The sequence below is a fragment of the Micromys minutus genome (genome assembly GCF_963924665.1).
Source record: "Micromys minutus genome assembly, chromosome: 3".
Classification (NCBI taxonomy): Eukaryota; Metazoa; Chordata; class Mammalia; order Rodentia; family Muridae; genus Micromys; species Micromys minutus.
Genome location: NC_137972.1, coordinates 6,033,315 through 6,055,216, shown reverse-complemented (window position 1 = coordinate 6,055,216; position 21,902 = coordinate 6,033,315). Strand labels below are relative to the sequence as shown.

Genomic DNA, 21,902 nt, shown 5'->3' with positions numbered 1-21,902 from the left:
AATTATGCACAAAACAGAGCACAAAACAGAGAACTGTGTTACTCGAAGTATCATGGTCTGTAAAACTAAGCCTAGAATCTGGGGTGAGCTCAGCAGACAGTGTGTACTGTGGTGCTCACACGTAATTGGGGCTCGGTAAATGTTAATTAAATCTGAACTTAATCTCCCAGATTGCATCTCTATTTTAAAAGTGTTTGGACGATGTACAAGTGATAAATCTTGGAACCCAACACACAAGGAACAATTTCGCAGCGTCTTTGCAGGGGCTTTCATTTTGTCATGGGGTTTTCAGTGGGGCTTCATACTCGAGATGTGACAGTTGAGTTACATGGCCAGGTCCCCGAGAGGGCCACTGCAGAAACTGACCAGCAGGCCATCCCTATACCCTCATACAGCTAGCAGAGCCCACATGCTGAGGCGTGCAGATTCACTAAGAAGTGTAGAACTTTCCCTTCCCTGAAGAGGAGAGAGAAGACAACTCAGATCTGGTTTGTTTGTAGACATTGTCTACTCCTGAAGTCCCTGGGCTAGGAAAAGAAGCAAAAACAAACAAACAAAAAAAGATGACAGTAGGAGATGCCACAAGGCAAGACCGCATGGCAGAGTCAGAGAGGAGAGGAGAGAGAGGAAGAGAGGGAGCCCCATAGTTTGCCTAGAGTGTGCCTTTGTGGTAGCGTTTGCTCTGTGTATGAGACTGTGTGGGAATGACTGGGTTTGAGGATACAATCAGTTATTGGGGTAACTGTATCAAAATAGGAGGCTGTTTCCTTTCCTCTGAGTGCCCCACAGAAACCACCGTGGCCTTTCAAGTCAAGGAAACCATAGTTAGAAACTTAGCTTCCTCTGGGTATGTTACTAAGGAGGCCAAGGCAGAGAAGCAGGCCTTCAGTACCCTGTGGATTCATAGAGGGGAAAACTGAGAAGGCAGGCAGGGGCAGCAATGGGGGGTGTTCTTATGTCATGGCTACTAGTTCTCCAGAGGCAGAGGGGAAACAAGGAGATGGATGTATGGGAGGCTCCAAACCAGTCATGGTAAACATCAAGGGAGTCTACAGCAAGGAGCAGCAGGCTCTATCCCAGATCAATACTCTACTCCTGGGCTGTGAACAAAGCTGAGTCTGAAATAAAAGAGATGCTACAGCTGACAAAGGGTGGAACAAACTAAGATAACGCCCCTGGTCTTGAAAGGAAAGGAAGGGCCTCTTGTGGGTAGTATACGCTAGGATTCCACCTAAGAACACTGGTTTCGAGCAGAGGGTAGACTCATCCCCGGACAGGGTTCAAAAAGCAACTCAGAGACTCATGGAAACACCTCAGTAGAGTGGGTGGTAGGGTGCAGTGGGATGTTGGAGATGGCTGTGTGTTGTACCAGTTTCCTTCTGAGATTGAAACATTCCATCCTGTAGGAAAGCTCCTTAAAGGCAAAGTAAGCCACTCAAAACAAGTTCAGGAAGTTCCTAAAACTGACTACATTTACTCACCACCAGATTAAGCAATAAAAACTGAGCCCTTCTTACCTGGGGAAGCCAAACTGCAAAAGCTCTGAGGCCAGACCAGCTGCCTGGAAGAAGCCAAAACCACTTGAGCTCCCTACTGGAGGCTTAGACCAGAGTCATTTGGAAAGAGACATTCTTTAACCTGTTGAGCTGCCTGCAGGCTGGCCTGTGTGTTCCAAGTTCCCAACTTTTATGAGCTGTCAGCTATGCTGGGATGGGCTTTGTTGATGCAGCTGTCTTTGCGTAATTTCGGCTTCTGTAAATAACCCCTCACCCACACTCTTGTAATTAACCCCAGTAAATCTCATGACTCAGCAAGATGGTCCTTGATAACACGCAGACTTTGATCTGTTGTGACTTCCTGTCTAGGCTGGATAGCCATGGGTTATGTCTCCCCTTGAAAGTTCTGTCATACAACACAGCAGAGCCATTATTAGAAAGTAAAAGCCAGACTCGGTAGTGCACACTTGTTATTACAGCACGTGGAACAGGTGCACAGCTGTAATGACAACAGATGGAGGCGGGAGAATTTGGAATTCAAAGTCACCTTGGCTAACTGGAAGTTGGTAGGGATGTAAGTAATGAGATGGGAGTTCAAGGTTACCCTGGACTTTACAAAAAAATGCTATCCCGGAAATGGGGTGAGAGAAAAACTGGTGGGTTCTGTTTTCCCTCCAAACTGAGCTTCTACCATGCTGGCTCCCAGGCTCTTACTGCCCAGCCCTCCCGTCCTTACCCCCGATGGCTGGACCAGAACAGCAATGGCTTGAGCTATGACCGTTCCTACCAAAGCCAGCATATACCTCAGGCTGTATTCTGTGGGTGAGTGATTGTAGCTTCCCCTGTGAACTGATGTCTACTCCTGTTTTAAAGTGTTTTCTCCACCAACATTTCACATGTTGCTGAGGACAGAAAAAGTAAGTAGATGTTTCTAGACCTTCTGCCTGTCAATCATGGCTCAGGCCTAGATATGAATGAACTAGAAGGGTTTGGGTGCTCTCTGCACCATACCAAATACAGACATACATCACACACACACACACACACACACACACACACACACACATACACACACATACACACACAAACACACACACATACACACACAAACACACACACATACACACACAAACACACACACACAGAGACACACACACACACACACACACACACACACAAATAGAAGGCTATAGATATAACCCGATTGGTAGTGCTTTCCTAGTGTGTAGTAGACCCCGGATCTAGTACCCAAAGACCATATACACCAAATGTGGGCATGCAAGTTTGGAATCTGAGCACTCAGGGAGGTAGAGGCAGGAGGATCAGGAGTTCAAAGCCACCCTTGGCAACGGAGGGAGTTCACTTGAGACCATTCTGGGCCACATAATACCCTGTCTCCAAAATAAAAGAAAAAGGAGAAGAAATAAAGTCAGATGTGGTGTCCCATATGTGTGATCCAGGCACCCAGAAGAAAGAAGCAAGGCGTGAGTCCCAGGCTAGCCTGGATTGCATAGTAGGTCTGCATCAAAAACCAACAAACAGCACAGTTGTGGGACTGGAGGAAGATGCTGGCTTTGGCTGACATGCTGTGTCTTCATGTGCTCCATGTGGCCGGATATGAGCAACTAAGACCTTGTGGTTTAACATGAGGTGCCATGCAAACGGGGTCTGGCACAGGGAGACCATGAGTAGATAGTTGTTCCTGAAGTGAAGACTGGAGGTATGCTGAGTGAGCTAGGACCTGTTGGGTCATCAATGGAACCTCACAGGTGTGCAAACAGCTGACTACCAACCCTTGCTACACATTCACTTGCTACTTGTTACACGTTACACGTTTAGTGAGACTCAGGTATGGGGCTTGAGTCAGATAAAAATAAACAGCTCTGAGCACTGGCTCCCCGAACACCACAGGGGACAGCGTGGCCGGCAGACAATGACAGAGGAGGCCAGGGGCCTCTTGGTCTACACCATACCACCACCAAATGCTGATCCAACTAAAGGTGATTACGAGGCTTTGGTCCCTTTGTAACCCAACCTCACCCCACTGCAGACACACTCTACCTTCCAGTGCTAGGGAAGTCACTTCCAAAACTGCTGCTGCCCTTTGCAATGTTTCTATTTTGACCGAACTGCCCTTCTCTTGCCTTGACCTCTACACCTCAGCTTGAAGTAAGACAACCTTTCCTTTATATTACAATCTCATTTAATTCCTTAAGACCCAGAAGAAGAAGAAACATGTTGGAGGTGGTCAATAAGACAGTATTATTTTCCTGTTATGGACCCGGTGTTAACTGACCTCTGTACTGGAATGCAGAAGGTGACTGGGAGAGAGTGATGTATGCCAGTGTCCCCAAATAAAGGCTCACACAGGGAGGGGCCAGTGTCAGGGTCAGATCCAGTGTGTGGAAGATCTCTTAGCTGCTTTGACCTCCTGAAATCCAACTGAGGGGATTTCATCTGTCTGCCACCCATAGTGTGGCCTGGGACTTATGCAAACACTCTGCTGTTTTCAAAGATGGAAAACCCCAAAGTGCCCTTGGCCAAAGTCAAAGACATTCTATCAGCAACCAACCATCTGAGGCAGTTCGGGAGCTGAGGGTAGGGACCACACTGCCAAGATGTTCTTAGCCAGCTGTGGTGGCTCACCCCAGGAACCCCAGCACTTGGGTGGTTGAAGCAGGAGACTGTGGTGAGTCTGAAGGCTGCAGGGTGAGATCCTGTGACACAAATAAGCAAACACAAAAAGAATGCTGACTGAAGACGTTTCTACAGAAGAGAGTCTGCAATGGCTGTTCAAGGTAAAGGTGTTTTAAACACACACTGAAGCACAGGATGTCTGAAAACACGGGACAGGATGCTTGTCAGATGCCACTTATTTTGCAAATAAACAGTGTTACCTTTATTTAACACTGTTTCCAAGGCAGACTTTTTTTTTTAATCCCAGGCCAGCTCAGATGACCTTTAGCTCCTGATTTTCCTGCCTCCATTTTCCAAGAACTAGGATGGCCGTGTGTCAACAGGTCCAGTTAGTTTACTCAGCACCAAGGTTTCAACCCAGACTTCACACATGACAGGAAAGCATTCTACCAACTGAGCCATGTCCCTTGCCACAAATCCTAATTCTTTAAGGACTTTTGACTTTTCCATAAAAGCAGACAGCGGAAAGTTTTTAAAGGGTCAATATACAACTTGGCCAGCAGCACAAACTGTCTTTAATGAAAGCTGTTCTATATGGTAACTTGTTACAACAACAATAACCTCATAACAAATGTAATTTATTTTCCAAAGTGAAAATCATAAAGCCATATCATCACAATTTAGGAAACAGCAACCATAGGCAAGCTGCAACGAGCGCGTTGTTGGGTGAATAGAGGAAAATATAACGCTGTGTACAAAACAGGCCAACTGAGGAAGGAGACGCGTGCAAAGCCTGAGTTCATGCTGAGTCCCACATACAGAATTAAGGGATTTTCCTCCTTTTTACTGAAGTTTAAATTGTTTTGCATATAGTATGCATTATTTCCAAAAATCGGATACATGATAACACTGTGTGACACTTAAGTGGGTGTGAGGAATGTGAAGTCACTGTATACTGCTGATGTCACTGGAGTTGGTGCTTCAGTTTGGTCACCCCGTTCTCCACACAGCCTCACGGAATGAAGGCTTCATCAGGGACCTCGGCTGGTGAGCAGAGGGAGCCGTGCACCTCAGCACTGCACCTCTGCACCTCAGCACTGCACCTCTGCACGTCAGCACTGCACCTCTGCACCTCAGCACTGCACCTTTGCACCTCAGCACTGCACCTCTGCACCTCAGCACTGCACCTCTGCACGTCAGCACTGCACCTCTGCACCTCAGCACTGCACCTCTGCACGTCAGCACTGCACCTCTGCACGTCAGCACTGCACCTCTGCACGTCAGCACTGCACCTCTGCACCTCAGCACTGCACCTCTGCACCTTAGCACTGCACCTCTGCACCTCAGCACTGCACCTCTGCACCTCAGCACTGCACCTCTGCACCTCAGCACTACACCTCTGCACGTCAGCACTGCACCTCTGCACCTCAGCACTGCACCTCTGCACCTCAGCACTGCACCTCTGCACCTCTGCACTGCACTGCACTGCACCACTGCACTGCACGTCAGCACTGCACCTCTGCACCTCAGCACTGCACCTCTGCACCTCAGCACTGCACCTCTGCACGTCAGCACTGCACCTCTGCACCTCAGCACTGCACCTCTGCACTGCACCTCAGCACTGCACCTCTGCACGTCAGCACTGCACCTCTGCACCTCAGCACTGCACCTCTGCACTGCACGTCAGCACTGCACCTCTGCACCTCAGCACTGCACCTCTGCACCTCAGCACTGCACCTCTGCACATCAGCACTGCACCTCTGCACCTCAGCACTGCACCTCTGCACTGCACCTCTGCACCTCTGCACTGCACCTCTGCACCTCTGCACTGCACCTCTGCACCTCAGCACTGCACCTCTGCACCTCTGCACCTATGCACCCAGCTCTGTGGTCTGGGTGGTTTTTCTCTCAGTGATGCAATTAGAAGTTCACTCCCCAGATAGAGAAATCGATCAATTGCTTCAAGATTATAATTACCCAAAGCTGCAGGACTTCATCCCTTGTGGTGCTACATTAATAAATTTATTTTTTAAGTGTTGTTGTTGTTGTTGGAAAGAGATATCTGGACAGGGCCTCAAGCTCACAGGTTCTGAGGTTTTACAGGCACGTACTGAGAGGTGGGGTTCTGTTACTAGATTTCAGATTTTATAAAGTCACAGACCCCATTTTGATTCCTCACATCATCCCACATTGACCTATAAGAAATGTTCTGAGAGGAGGTGTGGCTGAAAAACAAATGACCGATGACATATATAAAATATATAATAATTATATACAATGTCATACCTGCTGACTTCCTCAGCAGGCCACAGGCCACACTACAGCATGAAAAGTGAAAAGTCCCCAGAGGGTCACATTCTATTGCCATGAAGTCCTTTACCAAAAGGACAACTGTAGGCACAGAATATGTCCTGATAGCTTTTCTCCTCAGTGTGGATTAATAATTAGAGATTATTCGGCACCTAATTCCCTCAGTGATACTGAATAGCAATAGTCAAGACCCAAAAGGACTAAATAAATAATTTGAAATTCCAGCACCCTGAAGGGAAGTTGACTGAGGAGAATCGGGAGTTCAAGGCTAGCTTCCACTACACAATGAACAGGAGGCTAGCCTGGGCTACATTAAATCCTGCCTAAACAAATAAACCCTTAATTGTCATCATAAATGCACAAAGTCAAATGACAAGGCAAAGGAACAGAGAGGCTAAGCAACTGGCTTGCGATCACACAGCTTCCAACAGAACCAAATTTGAGTGAAAGCCTGAAGCCTTTATTTTACTAGAAACTTCCCGCTACCAACAAGAGAGACCGTAGGAGGACTGGAGTCAGCATCATTCAAACATAAATCACAGTCTCCCAACAAACCGCACTCTGAACTGACATACACAACCGTCAGTTAGCCCAACTAGTTCCTAACTCTGTCTTTTGTAAGAAGCTGAACCTGGGCTGCCACAGCACATTCTACCGCCAACACTCCATTCTTCCCACTTCCTCTTTCTCTTCCTCTTTTCACCTGTTTCATCTTAAGACAGGGTCTTGATGCGGTTGAAAATGACTCCAGAGCCCAAGCAAGTCTTGCCCTTTTGAAGTGTGTGACTCAGTTTTCCCGTTAGCTTCCCCATATGCACAGGCCATGAAGACCACAGAGAGGTCTGGGGACGTGGCTCTTGACTTGGTAAGGTGAGTGTGGACTCCAAGTTTGAATCCCTAGATGCAAGGAGTGCGTATAGCACAGCGGATTGCAATCCCAGTTCTTCCTAGGTGAGATCAGAGGTTGGAGGCAGGGGAATCCCAAGAAGCTTGTGGACCAGCGTGTGCCATAGGAAGTGTTGAAACCAGAGACTCTGACACAAAGAGCAGGAGATGGGGCACGCTGACACACCTGTGCCTGCACACAGAGGCTAGAACTACAGGAGAGGAAGAAGAGGGGAGTGAAGAAGAAGACAGAAAAGATGCTTTTAACACAGCTCAGGAAGGGAAGAGACTAAAGGAAGCCAAGCTGAGAAGTCTCCCATAGCACGAACATCAATTATACGCTAGATCTGGGCATAGGCATGTCTAACGGCTGCCTAATCTGGTCCCAGAGTAAACTTCGTGGAAAGTTTTACAGGACAATGGGCAACAAAGACTGGCAGGTGCTATTAGGTTAATGGGAGCTATTGTCAGAAGCAAGGATTATATTCACTGCCACACAACCCTGGGGTGAGCGGGAACTGGACAGGCTGTCACACAAACAACCCCCAGGGGGTGAGCGGGAACTGGACTTGTGAGGAACAGGAAGATGTAATCCCCAGACAAGGGAAGCTTGGGCCAAAGAAAAGACCCACAAAATCATCAACGTGGCGTGGTCTGTTTCCAGGGTGAGTTCAGCGTCACTACATTATGCAAATCAACAGAACTGAGAACCATCCTGGAGAAAGGAAACCAAGCTGTGATCCTAAGAGAGGCATGTGTGCATCAGGTGCCCCACCGTTATCAGAGAAGAGCAAGAGGTTTAAATTAAACAGCTCCTGACTAAAGATCCAGCTCCACCTTTTTGTTCCTGAATTTCTCTGGCTCCCATAGTTTTGTCTGTCAATCAAATCATTTATTAAAAAAAAAAAAAAAAAAAAAAAAAAAAAAAAAACCCTGCTTTATAGAGTTGCCCTAGGGACAAGCATAAAGAACAAGGCCGAGCACGTTTTATAGCCAGTAAGTCCTAATGAGAGATTTTTTCCTATGATGACCACTGCTGAGACCCTTCCACATTTAAAGCCCTAATGTAACTGTAACACTGTCTTAGTTTGCATCTTTGTTTGTTTGTTTTTGAGGCAGTCACGCTACGTGGCCTTAAACTCGGGATTCTCATCTTGCCAGTGTCTCCCAAATTTGGGGACTACATGTATGTACCAATATGCAGCTTCTTGGTTATCTTCCGAACTATCAAAACATACCACACCAAGAAACAATTTCAAAGTTAGATCCGTAATCTCTTATCACGAGAGCCATTTTACATCGGCGCCATACACTGCCAGCTACACCCTTCCCACCAAGACAGCATGGTAATATCTGAAGCTTTGAACATCCATGACAGGAGAGGCAGACTGAGATTTCCTCTTGCTCCGTGACCAGCCAGCCTAGCCTACTTGGTAAACTCCAGGTTCAGGGAGAGACCCCATCTCAACAAGTCAAGGTAGATGATAGCTCAGGAATGACAGCTGAGGTTAACCTGTGGCATCTACATGCATGCACACACACAAATGTGTCCTGCATTTGTGTGCATAGACACAGAGCCATTTTGATGTATTGATACATCTTCTATCCCCAACATTCCCTGGTGATCAAAACTGCTAGTGTCGGTCCCCATCTTACAAGGGACAAGCCGGAAGGGACTGGAACCAGACTTCCACTGACCTCCAAGCCAGCCTGTCTCCTAAGTCTCCATTGATGGCTTGAGATGTTTCCACACAGAAACTGCAAATTTTTTTCCATCCCCTTGCTAAACACAGTCTTCTTTGACCCACTACCCCATTTTATTCTCTGATGACAAGCCCTATCCCTCTCTCTGAAAGCTGATTTCCCCTTCTACTTGATGGATTTCCCCAAGTAGTGAGTTCTGTGAGCTTCCCCAGCCCCTGCCTTCACAAGCTGGAGAAGGAAGCTCTGAGTGTAGTTTGTGTCACCAATGATCCACACGTAGGAAGAGTTACAACCACATTTGGATCATTTCCAGCGCCTTCCTCCCTCAGCCACACTACCTCTCTTGGGTAGCTCAACGTCTAGTTGGTTACAACCTCATGCGTTTAGGTTTGTTCTTCCTGTAGGTGTCTAGAGAGCCGTTCTGCTTAAGGAACCAAGACACATTCATCTTTATCCATTAATACAAGTTCCTCAAGGAAACTGGAGTTGACAAAGCAGGGGAGGGTACTTCGAAGATGGCTCAGCAGGTAAGAGCACTGGTTGCTCCCGTACAGAACCCTAGTTCAATTCCCAGCACCCAGCTCACAACCATCTATAACTCTAGTTCCAGAAAATCCAGTGTCATTTCTGTCCTTTCTGAAGACCAGGCATGCAGGTGGTGCTCGTGCATGCAGACAAAATAATTATAGTCATAAATTAAAAATGAATAAATCCTTTTAAAAGAAAACACATCTAAGGCCTTCACAGAGTTGGGCCAATTGCACTAGTTGGTTAGCATATTTGCGGTGTCAAGGCTGGTATCTTGTCGGTGACAAGAATAAAGCCTTACACATAAGTCCTGGATGGGGGCTCACATCTAAAGAGCAGATGAATTGAGTAAGGACCTCATGGAGAGACAAGCATTCCTCCAGCTTGGCATGCCCCGCCCTGTGAGCAGTCTCTTTAAAGGAACAAGAGAACAGTGAGCTAGAAAGGGGCTAATAATATACCACCTTGTGAGAGCCTGCTTAGTTCACAACCATCCCAGTTCTGAACTGCCATGCTACTGTCTCCTAGGCTGCAAGACATCCCTGCCACCAGAGAAGTTGACCCACAGGCTCTGAGGCTGGAAAAGTAAATCAGAAAAACCAAGGGAAACCCAAAGGGTGAAAGAGCATCTAAGACACTGCCTTGGAAATATAGGGACCTCCTCTCCTCTGTCAACAGGACTTTAGAAGTGCTTCTGATTTGTTTACTTATTTGCTTTGTCATATGTCCCTAGCAAGAGGTCAGCTCTTCCACCTTAAATGTCCAGGTCCTATGGGCCTGACCCATAGAAGATGCACAGCAGTCTTGTACTAGGTATTGGCTAAGTGACTGCAAATGCCTGTCTACATGTATATCTCTCCACATGCATGTATGTCTGTACAAATGCCTGCCTACATGTATATCTCTCTATATGCATGTATGTCTGTACAAATGCCTGTCTACATGTATATCTCTCCACATGCATGTATGTCTGTACAAATGCCTGTCTACATGTATATCTCTCCATATGCATGTATGTCTAACAAACATTAAATGTCTCAAGTCTTCCCAAATTCCTTGTCTTTATTTATTAATTATCAATATAATCAAGAAGGGAGGCATAGATAAAAGTGTCTGTAACTGTGACAAGTGACACTCAGACTCCCAACAGGCAGGCTGCATGACATCCCTAAAGTTGCACCATGTACAGGAAATTAGAGACGATGATCACAGGTTGACTACTTTCTAGACATGCAAGGTATCATCTACTGAGTATTTTTAATATGGTTTAAACTTTAGAATAACCCTGGGAAGGAAATATGATTGTCTTTATTTTATATTAACAAGAAAGCCAAGCTTCAAAGAGTTAGGTAACTTCCTGGAGATGTTTGCTCCGGGGCCGGCTATAACACAGGCATTAGACAAACTCTGGAATGTAATTTAAAGTTTAACTTGTTTTCAGTGAAGTAAGTGCTTTTTGCAGCTCTGCAGAGTTCTGAGAAGAGGTTCTGGGAGAACTGGTTAACCTCTGATCTTTCCAGAAGTGGGCCCAAGGGAAATTATTTATTTTTAAAGATTCTGCTTTAGAATAAAATAACATTGGAAAAGGTTTCCATTGGCTCTTGCCTATCTCCCAGCTCCTCCCTCAGACCACCCCCAGAAAAGGTCAGCAAGGGAATGACTTGGCTCCCGGGATGAAGATGAGAAGGCACTGCCTCACCACTTCCCCCAACAAGAGGGTAACATGCAAAGAGATTTTTATCTGCGCTGCAGTCTAGCTGCTCAATTCCTGCTGCAAACCTGTCTTCTGTCCCTCAAATTAGCACCTCCCCCAAGAGGAGAAACTATCCGCTGGAGAACTCTGTGCTGTCCTCTTTCAACCTGGCCTTGGGTTTGTTTTCTGATTTCAAGTCCTTCGCTCACGTATACCTCCCACAAACATTCCAGAGTCTAAGAAAAAAGGAGACGGCACTTCGGAGCATTAAAATGGTAGAGATTCCGGCACCTGCACTTTGTCGTAGATAATGAATGACCTTGGGCTAGTAACTTGTTCTACCAAAGAATCGCTCAGAAGAGAAAATATGTCATCAAAAAGTTGTTGAAATTTTAGCACCAAAAATCGGGCAGGTCCAACGCTTAGTGGGCCATGGTTCTGTGCTCCGAACTGGCTATAGAAATACTGCGCAGAGCCACGGTTAAAGGCCTGGCTAGTTTTCAGGTTTTCGTGACGAGGTTTGCCCGTCATTCCTGCATCGTTGATTTATGTTACAAGCTGCCCCCGAACGTCTCCTAACCTACTTCTAGCTTACTCCTCCTTAGCACCGACCATCCGCAGAGTCTAACAAATAAATTCCCTGAAAGTAGGCTCTAAGTTGTTCTGGGTCTCCCTTCCCAGAGATCAGGTCAACTGTTAATACAGCACAGTACGAACTAGGGACAGATAACAAATCTTTGATTTTGCAAAGGTATCTTGAAACGCCTCTTGGGGTGAAGGATGGGACAGAGACCCTGACTTAAGTCTCTAGGTTGTGCAGAGCACAGAGGGCGCAGGACAGAGTAGCCTCACATATGATCCTGTCCTCTACACACTAGCCCGGAAGGGATCCTGAAGGGGAGCAGCAGCCAGTAGTAGGTACCTGAAGAGCCTGGCTGATGTCTGGTTCCTCCTCCAAGCCTCGCGCTGAGCCAGCACCCCTTGCACGATCTCCTTCTCGTTGGGCAGCCGGTAGACAGGGAAGACGTAGAGCCAACAGAGGACCACCACACAGAGGGCACTGGCTCCCACGGGTAGCCGGGTACGCGGGAATTTCCGCGCCAGCATGGCCATGGCCCCTCTGGATGTTTGTAGGGCCCGCCCGCAGGGGCTCATCGCAGCCTCTGTGTCCCAGGGTCAGTGGTGGGAGCCTCAACACAACGCCGGGCAAAGTGGCACCGGAGATTGCCCCAGTGGCCGGCCCCCCATGCACACACACCTTTGGCTTTCCAGCTCGCACACGCACGGCTGGGGAACCCCCACGCCACGACCCCAGAGGTCAGCTACAAGGATCTTCGCCAATGCAACTTTTACTGGGATGTCTTGCTAGAGGAAGTGGCCTCCGGGCAAGTCACGAGGTCTCTTTCCCTGCAGACAGTGGGCGCTGAAGGGGTCTGAGAGCAGAGGGGCCGGTTGCTCCCGCCCTTACTGCAGCATCGCGGTCGCCCTCGGCTGGGGTCCTGGAAGAGGCGCGGCTGGCTCCTGGACGTCTGACGGGTTGTGTCCCTTCCAGAAAGAGATGCTCCTGCGCCCTGCACCGCCCTTTCCCCGCCTCCTGCGCCGCCGCGGTGCCCGGCACCCCCCAGATGCGCTCTCCGCACCACGCCAAGTCCTTGGAAATTTCCACGATGGCCCGGGACCGCTAGCCCACCCCCGGCGCCTCAGCCACACCCGCCAGGACCCTCGCTCCGCGCCCCTCACAGGCAACCCCAGAACTCTCCCTTTCATCAGTTCATTCAGCGGTGCGCCGCAGCCTTCCGCTGTGCCCTGGACTCCGCAGACACGCGCCCCGGGATTGGTGGAAATCAAGGTCTCCTCCGCCCTCCCCCACCCGCAAAATTGCCTCCCGTGACCTGCTTGGGGCCGCGACGCTAGCCCAGGGTGCAGGCCCCTCGCTGCTGCCCTTGTTCTCTGCAGAGGGAGACAGACAATAAGAGCAGCAGCCCCTCCAGAGCGTGCATGCACACGCGCATATGTCTGTCCCCGAGTATGCACAGATTGGAGACCCGCACCCCTTGTGCCCAGACTGCTGTCACCTCGCCTTTCTGCAAGTGATTGGTTATAAACGAGAAGCGAGTAGGCAGGCGAATATTTATTCCTTCCTGGGCTCCCTTAATCAGATCAGCCAGTGCTGAGCTACGATTCCATGCACGCATTTGCGTGCACGCGCGCGCGCGCGCACGAGCTCTCTCTCTCTCTCTCTCTCTCTCTCTCTCTCTCTCTCTCTCTCTCTCACACACACACACACACACACACACACACACACACACACACACACACACTGATGCTAGCGGGCACAAGGGGAGGTGCGTGCACACTGAGATCCACCACCTTGCCCCACCCTCCAGAGAACAGAAGCATCCTCATATGCATGTGGCCCGCAGATCTTGGGGGAGATTAACGCCTCTTCTGCCTCTGTGGATTAAAAAAAAAAAATCTCTGCCACTGTTTATTCTTAAAAGGCTGCAAAGGCAAGCTTATCACAACCACGACCTTGGAAATGTGCCACCCGCCTGGACCCGCCTAGTGGAGAGACTCACTGTAAGCCATTTCTGCTCGCCCTGGCAGAAAATGGAAAAAGCTCTGGTACCTCCTAGCGGCTGCCTATTCTATTTCCTTAAGCATCCTGTCCAAGGACAAAGAAGAAAGTCTGCAGCCTCCAAAACCAGCTAGCTTAGTCGTAGCAGAACAGAAATCTCAGGCCACAGTTTCATTTGTTCAGCCATGAGCGGCAGTCCGGGTAGCCCACTCGGACTAGTTTTTGCCCTGAAGTCTTTTTTAGCACCTTCAGTAGGAAGAAGTGAAACTTGAGACTTTGGTACTGTGTTATCTACTGGGCATTACTCTGCTTTTCTTAGGAAGACTGCTCAGTGCCCCTGCGAGCAGGCAGCCGGCAGAGTGGAACCAAATACCATTCGTTAAAATAAAGATCGCTGCCCCTGCGGCTGTCAGAAGCTCACTGCTCTTGTAGAAGACCTATACTCAGTTCCTAGCATTCCTTGTGGGATAGCCCACAACTACATATCGAGCTTGGGGAAGGGGTAGCACCTTCTGCACACACACATATGCATACCTCCACACACTTTCAGGCACAATTTAAAACTACAATAAGTGTTAAAATAAAAGGAAGATAGGGACATTTCCCATCTTTGAGGGCTACAGACACATCATCTGTCACTTTTCCTCCCTATAATTTCAACAAAGCACAAATGATCCCAATTTCTCTTCCTCCAGGTCTCCACATAGCTAAAGAGTAAAAGAAATAAACGGAGAAGCAAAAGATCATACAGGGGTCATGGGGACCCGTGGAATTGTTTTCCATTTAGTGCTGCATTGCAATGTAAACATTATGCGCCCACTCTTTTGCAGCCTGTGGTAGACATTTATCTGATTTCAGCCCCTGGTTCTCAGCTCGTGACCAATGGCTACAGTGTTATTTCCCTCGCCTTTCCAGGTCTTCAGGGTGTCACGTCTGTCAGGCATAGTAGCCACAGTCTTGAATATGTTTCTCCTCCCTTCCTACAAATCTGCTGGCTCATTCCAAGGTGAGTGGCCATTAAATTCTCCCTCGATAACATGACAGCCTCAGATCACCTAAAACACTGGTTTTCATGCCGGCAAGATGGTTCAGTGGTCAAAGCACTTGCCAGCCAAGCTTGAAGACTGGAGTTGCGTCCCCCAGAACACATCATCGTAAGAGAGAGTTGATGGCTAAAAGGTGTCCTCTGTCCCCTCCCATCTATGCCATGTCAGGCTCACTCATGGTCATTATATACACGCATACAATAATAAAACAACAACAACAGTAATAAAATGATAATAATGATATAGTGTATTGCTCAGGGATCTGTGATTCCTGTTCTCATTCCCCTTGACCTACTCCAGATGCTTCTGGAATTTTCTAATTCTAGTCAATCCCATCCGTTACTGACTATTAATCTATTGACATCAATCTATTGATCTAAACTCTTGAGCTGCACTTCTCATCCCTAAAATAATACTTGTTTCGTTACTATGTATGTTGGTTTACCACATGACAAAACGCATGTCCCAGCAACTTAGAAGAGGAGGGACAGGTGCCAGCTGGCTCTGTTTTCTCAGGCTAGGTAAGGTGGCACATCATGGCATCTGCTTCCAGAGCCCTACTCCCTTTAAGTACACCCCACCTCATCTCCCTGGCTTTTGCCTCCTCCAAATAATGCTATTATATTACGGATTCATGAATAAAGTAAACCACTGTTTAGGTTAGAGGCCTTGTGATCTAATTGTCCAGAGAAGTCGAACACACAATGCCACAGATGCCCTAGCCTTCCTCCACGCAGTCAGCCTGACATGGAGATGAACCGCTTTCTTATGAGTGCTTATGACAGAGTGACCATCTGCAGCAGAACACGACTGCCATGTTACCAGTGCCTCAGCCCCTTCATTATTGTTTTTCTTTGCTGTACATGCAGGGCTGTGTGTACATGTTCATACATACGTGTAGAGGGGAGGAGAGCCTCCAGTGTCATTCCTCAGGCCCCATTCACTGTGGTTTTGGAGACAGTGGCGTATCACTGGACTGGAGCTCACCAAGCAGGCTAGAAGGTGGCCAGGAGTACTAAGGGGTCTGTGTGCCTCTAGCTCCCCAGCATCTGAGTGACAAGGAGCCAGACCACCCAGCCTGGCTTGTTTTTGCTTAACATGTCCTCCACTTTCATTCAGGTTGGCAAACACGGCAGGGATTTTACTCTTTTAATGGAGGAGTATATACTCCGTTGTATAAATGCACCGTGTTTCCCGTATCCACCACTTTATGGACATTTGGGATGTTTCCATTTCTTGACTGCTGTGAGTAGTGTCACCATGATCAGGGATGCATAGTTTCCCATGGACTCAAGCACATGTTTAATGGGGAGAGGTAAAAGAAATATGGCAGCCAGCACGTTGCCAGACTGTGTGTCGTTAGGAAGTGGGAAGAAAAAATAACGTCCAAGTGGGAGTCTTGCTCCAGAGGGGTGTTAGCCAGTACTAGTTCACTGACTCGTTAAGTGGACAGATGACTCTGGTGTCCAGCAGGGAATCCTCAGCTATACACAAGTGACCATACACAGTACAGTCTTGGGGTGTTAGCAAAGGACTGTGTTAACTGTTGTAGAGTAAATAACAAATCGGAAGTGAGCCTTTCCGTCTGACTTCAGGTGTCCGACCTCACTTTCTACCTCATTGGAGATGGCATCTCCTGCTCCTCCCTGAGTGTGCCTCACTAGCATCTGTGAGTTTCCAGGGATCCTTCTGTCTCTGCCTCCCCTCTGGCCACGGGAAACACTGGGGTTACAAATGTGTGGCATCATGCCCACCTTCTTGAGCATTGTGAAGATCTGAACTCAGCTCCCCTTGCTTGTACAGTGAGCATTTTACCCTCTAGGGAATCACCCCAGCCCTTAGGTGAGGAATCTTTAGAAAAATAATCAGAGAGAAAAGAACAGCATTGAGCTAGGACAAGAGATGAGGAAGAGAGAAACTGAGATTGCAGGTCAAAGAATGACTAAGTCCATGGAACTAATACAGCATAAGGACTGTAATAAATAGAATATTATATTAGGGATTATTATAAAAAATAGTTGATTTTAGCAGAGCATGTCACGAAAGCCAGCAGCTACACATGATGGCATGTTACTTTGTTTCTTTATATGACCATTCACCTTCCATATGTTACTTTGTTTCTTTATATGACCATTCACCTTCCATATGTTACTTTGTTTCTTTATATGACCATTCACCTTCCATATGTTACTTTGTTTCTTTATATGACCATTCACCTTCCATATGTTACTTTGTTTCTTTATATGACCATTCACCTTCCATATGTTACTTTGTTTCTTTATATGACCATTCACCTTCCATATGTACCCCATAATACATGTTTTAAGCCTCAACTATAGATAATAAAATGTATTTAAAGATAATAAAAATTGTAATTGAAACCAGAAATACAGTGTGTGTGTGCTAATTCTCAACAGTTTGCTTCATGGCCATGCTCTCTGACCTGGGGGGGGGGGGGCAGTAAGTGATTCATATAAACCAGTTTGTTTATTGTGACCCAGATCAGTCAGTGAAAACCTCGGTCATGGGAGAAACCCAGCACCGGATGCTGACTCAGCCTTATTTTCCCAAACTTCTTCTCTGTCCCAGTCTTAGAAGAAAATCAGGAAACGTTTTCCTTTGCATGGGAAGGAAGGACAAACATTTGACATCACTTTCTCTATGAGGTAGTTGGGTTCTGCAGTATATGTTAGCAGCGTGATAGGTTGGAATTAATTACAATCAAATGAAAGGTCGAGAGATGACTCAGTGGTTAAGTGAGTACCGCTCTTGCAGAGGGTCAGAGTGCAATTCTCAGCTCTAGCCTCTCTGCATATACCACACAGGGGGGGGGGGAGAGGGAGGGAGGGAGGAAGGGAAGGAAAGGAGTAAATGAATAAAATCCTGTACTGATGAGCACAGGAGCCTAGTTCTCAGAGGAGAAAGTCCACACCGATTTGAAAACAGTACTGGAGCTGAGGGAGCAGGTTTTTGTGGCTAAAATGCAGTTCAGTTAGCCATGTATTTGGTCCGATGTTGGCCTTGCTCATCATCTCAGTGGGATCTAGAATCAAGTATGAGACCCGCTTCCGGGCATGTCTGTGAAAGCATTTCCAGAGGGGCTTAGCTAAGAAAGAAGAGCATCCCCATAGCATCTCGGACTGAACCAGAGTATAGCATCATTCTCTCTGCTTGCTGGCTGTGGAAGCCGTCACCTGACTCACAGTCTCAGCCATGCCCTCCCCAGCAGGATGGGCGGCAACTGCGAGCCAAAGGGACTCCTCTGCTGCCAGTTGTTGGACTGGTATTCTATTACCTCAAGAAAAGTAACAGACAGAATGATCAACCAACCCTGGGACCCCTTGACACCATGACCCTCTAGCACCATGACCCTCTAACACCATGACCCTCTAACACCATGACCCTCTAACACCATGATCCTCTAACACCATGACCCCCAACACCATGACCCTCTAGCACCATGACCCCCAACACCATGACCCTCTAACACCATGACCCTCTAACACCATAACCCTCTAACACCATGATCCTCTAACACCATGACCCCCAACACCATGACCCTCTAACACCATGACCCCCAACACCATGACCCTCTAACACCATGACCCTCTAACACCATGACCCCCAACACCATGACCCTCTAACACCATGACCCCCAACACCATGACCCTCTAGCACCATGACCCCCAACACCATGACCCTCCAACACCATGACCCTCTAACACCATGACCCTCTAACACCATGACACCCAACACCATGACCCTCTAACACCATGACACCCAACACCATGACCCTCTAACACCATGACTCTCTAGCACCATGACCCTCTAACACCATGACCAGAGCTCTAGCACCATGACCCCCAACACCATGACCCTCTAGCACCATGACCCTCTAATACCATGACCCTCTAACACCATGATCCTCTAACACCATGATCCTCTAACACCATGACCCCCAACACCATGACCCTGTAACACCATGACCCTCTAACACCATGACCCTCCAACACCATGACCCTCTAACACCATGACCCTCTAACACCATGACCCCCAACTCTGTGACTCCCCAACACCATGGCCCATGCTGAAGGAGGTGCAGAGGCAATGGCCCCAAACAGTTGGTCTGTATTGGCCTAGCACAGGGTGACCTTGGAGTGTTTACTTCTAGACACTTAAAGCCAGGGGCTGAGATCTCTAGCTCTGTGCTTTCTACTCTAATGCTTCTGGAAGAACTCTGGCAGTGATATCACCCGGTGCTAACAGGTGGCACTTTTGAGGGACACTTAATAGAATGTAGTGAAAAGTTGCTTCTGAGTTTGGAGGTCATGTAATTAGATACATGTGTGTGTGTACATGCGCGCGCGCACGCACACACACACACACACACACACACACACACACACACACTCAGCTTCCTTAAGTTGCTCTTGTCTGGTAACCATTTTATCTCAATAACCGCTGATAATTTTCTCCTGAACTGTAAAAAGGGTAATTGTGGACAATTTCACAGAGGATTCTAACTCAGCCCAGGTTGTATAGATGCCCCCAAACACATTTTTTGAATTTTATCCAGACCACAAATACACAAAACAACATTTGCTAAGCCTTGTGGCCAGCACTGGCCTTCGTGTGCTCACAGAGGTGTGTAAGTCTTGGCAGTGGCCGTTGGTGGGTGGAGATGATTCCTTAGGCCTTGAACTTGAAGGACTTGTTCAGTCAGATAAGAAACTTAGAGGAGCTGTTGGTCTGTGTGCCAGGGGATGCTGTCTGTCCCTAAACTGAGAGAAGATATGCTACGGTCTGTGGGTGGACATGGAAACCACATATAAGAGAGGGCGGTGCCACACACGTACATGTGTGGGAAGTCTGGCCAGTTCAACATGGCGGGATGCCACTGGTGAGATTGGTTCCATCATTCCCACAAGGACTCGGATTAGAAATGGTATTTCCATTCTCCCTGGTATGAATTGGTTATGACAGACTGGCGATCTTCCCTTTCAGAAGGTTGCCTTTAGCCCAGAGCTGAATGGACTGGATCCCTGAGAACAGCAGCATGCACGTTTGTATCCCTCTTCCATGGCGGCACTGCCTTGGCCCTGCTTTGGTGCTACCAAGCAGAACTGCAGGAAGACTCGGCGCTCTGGTGGCCGATACCCTTGTCAGCCTGACAGGATCTGGGAGGCAAATGGATGCTCAACATCAACTGTCAACTTGACAAGATCCACAGTCACCTAAGAGACAAAGATCTGACTGAACACACGTGAGGAATCTCTAGATGGGGTGACTGATGTGGGAAGCCGGTAGCCTCATTCGGTGGCCTGGGGTTCTGAACTCAGTAAAAAGGGAGAAAACATGCCAGGTGCCAGCATTCATCTCTGTCTCTTGACATGCAGTGTGACCACCTGCCTCATGCTCCTGCCTCCGCGCCTACCCACCATGAGAGATGATCTCCTCAAACTATGAGCCACTCCCTCCTTCCTTAAGCTGCATCTTCTCAGGGGTGTGATCATAGCAGCAAGAAAGTGTAAGGTCTGTAGTCCAGTTTTCATATTCTCAAGTATTCTGTGTTGTAACAAGCCAAGCATGTTATTTGGAACCATCAGACTCTGGGTACATGCATGCTCATATGCATGTATGCACACATGTGTATGTGGGGACACATATATGTAAGTATGGAAGCCAGGAGAATCTTTCTCAATCACTTCCCACCTCTGTATTTTTTTTTTTAATTTTTATCGATCCTTTGTGAATTTTGTATCATGCACCCAATCCCACCCATCTCCCCCTCCCTTTCTATTCACCGTGCAACCTCCCTCTCAAAAATATAAAATAAATTTAAATAAAAATATATTGTCATGGGAGTGGCAGTGTGTCATAGTGTGTCACACAGCACACCCTTTTGATCAAACATGTTCACTTGCAAAAGTTCGCTGCAATGAGTCACTGGTCTGATTCAAGGCTTCGTCTACACTATTAATACTGGATCCTCACAGGAACTCCTCCTGCTTATCCTGCTGTTGCCCTGAGTCATGGAGACCCTGCAGCTCTGGATCTGCAGGAGCTGCCCCATCATGTGATCCAGCAGTTCATAGATGGGGTAGACACTGGGTGGGCCAGTTCAGAGCCCTGGACCTGGACCGCAGTCTGCCAGTTCAACCATGCCCACGCCAGCAGGAAAAGCGCTCCTGTACTGCTCAGGCAAGGTGCAGGGCCATCTCTCCTGAGTGCCTCAGTCAGTGAGGGGTGGGGCTGGCTCTGCACAGCCCTTGGACATCAACACAGTCCCAGGTGGCAGCCCAAACAAGGGACATTCACATGGCCTTTGGTGGTGACATGGGTCACATACATCAACACAGACCCCTGCTGCTTTATGGTCATGGACCCAGACCTGGTCCTCAACAGCGGCAGTGCAGGATGCTCACATCACACTGTTCCTCACCATCCTTGAGTCTCCAGCCCTGCCTCTTTTCACAGTGATCGAACCCCTCTGCCCCTCTTTCTCTTCCATCTCCCCACCACACACTTGTGGTGGCTCCTGCTTGGGTGAGCCTCTGGCCACCCTTACTTTTTTGAGAGAAGGTTTCTCACTAAACTGACAGCTCATCAGTTTGTCAAGATGGCTGGCCAGAGAGCTCCATGGGTCTGCCTGGATTTGCCTCCAGAGGTGGGTTTATAGGCACATGACACTGTACCTACTTTTTATGTGGGTGCTGAGAAGTAAACTCAGGTCTTACTGCTTAGACTGTAAGTGCTATATGCTAACTCAGCCTGGCCTCATTCCCCGGATGTAGATTTCAATGCATTAGTGTTTTAGCCCGAAATGAGACAGTGTAAATGTTCAATTTGTTTTAATTTAATCTTTTCTAAATGTACATGTCTAGTGTTTAGGCTGTGTGTATATCTGTGCACGATGTTAGTGACTGGTGCCTACGGAAGCCAGGAGAGTATCTGATAGTCTGAAACTAGAACACAGACAGCTGAGGGTCACCATGTGTCTTAGTCAGGGTTTACTGTTGTGAACA

The 21,902-nt window shown here is 47.9% G+C and overlaps 1 protein-coding gene across 1 annotated transcript in view; it reads right to left on the bottom strand.

Annotated features, from left to right (window-relative positions):
- Positions 1 to 12,408, bottom strand: part of ST8SIA1 (ST8 alpha-N-acetyl-neuraminide alpha-2,8-sialyltransferase 1) — a gene marked incomplete at both ends in the record, with an annotated part of 110,846 nt that extends 98,438 nt beyond the window's left edge. Inside the window, one exon of the mRNA XM_080914982.1 lies at positions 12,176 to 12,408. Within this exon, the coding sequence (XP_080771108.1) occupies positions 12,176 to 12,408 (233 nt within the window). The remainder of the gene's footprint in view (positions 1 to 12,175) is intronic.
- Between the last annotated feature and the right edge of the window lie 9,494 nt (positions 12,409 to 21,902).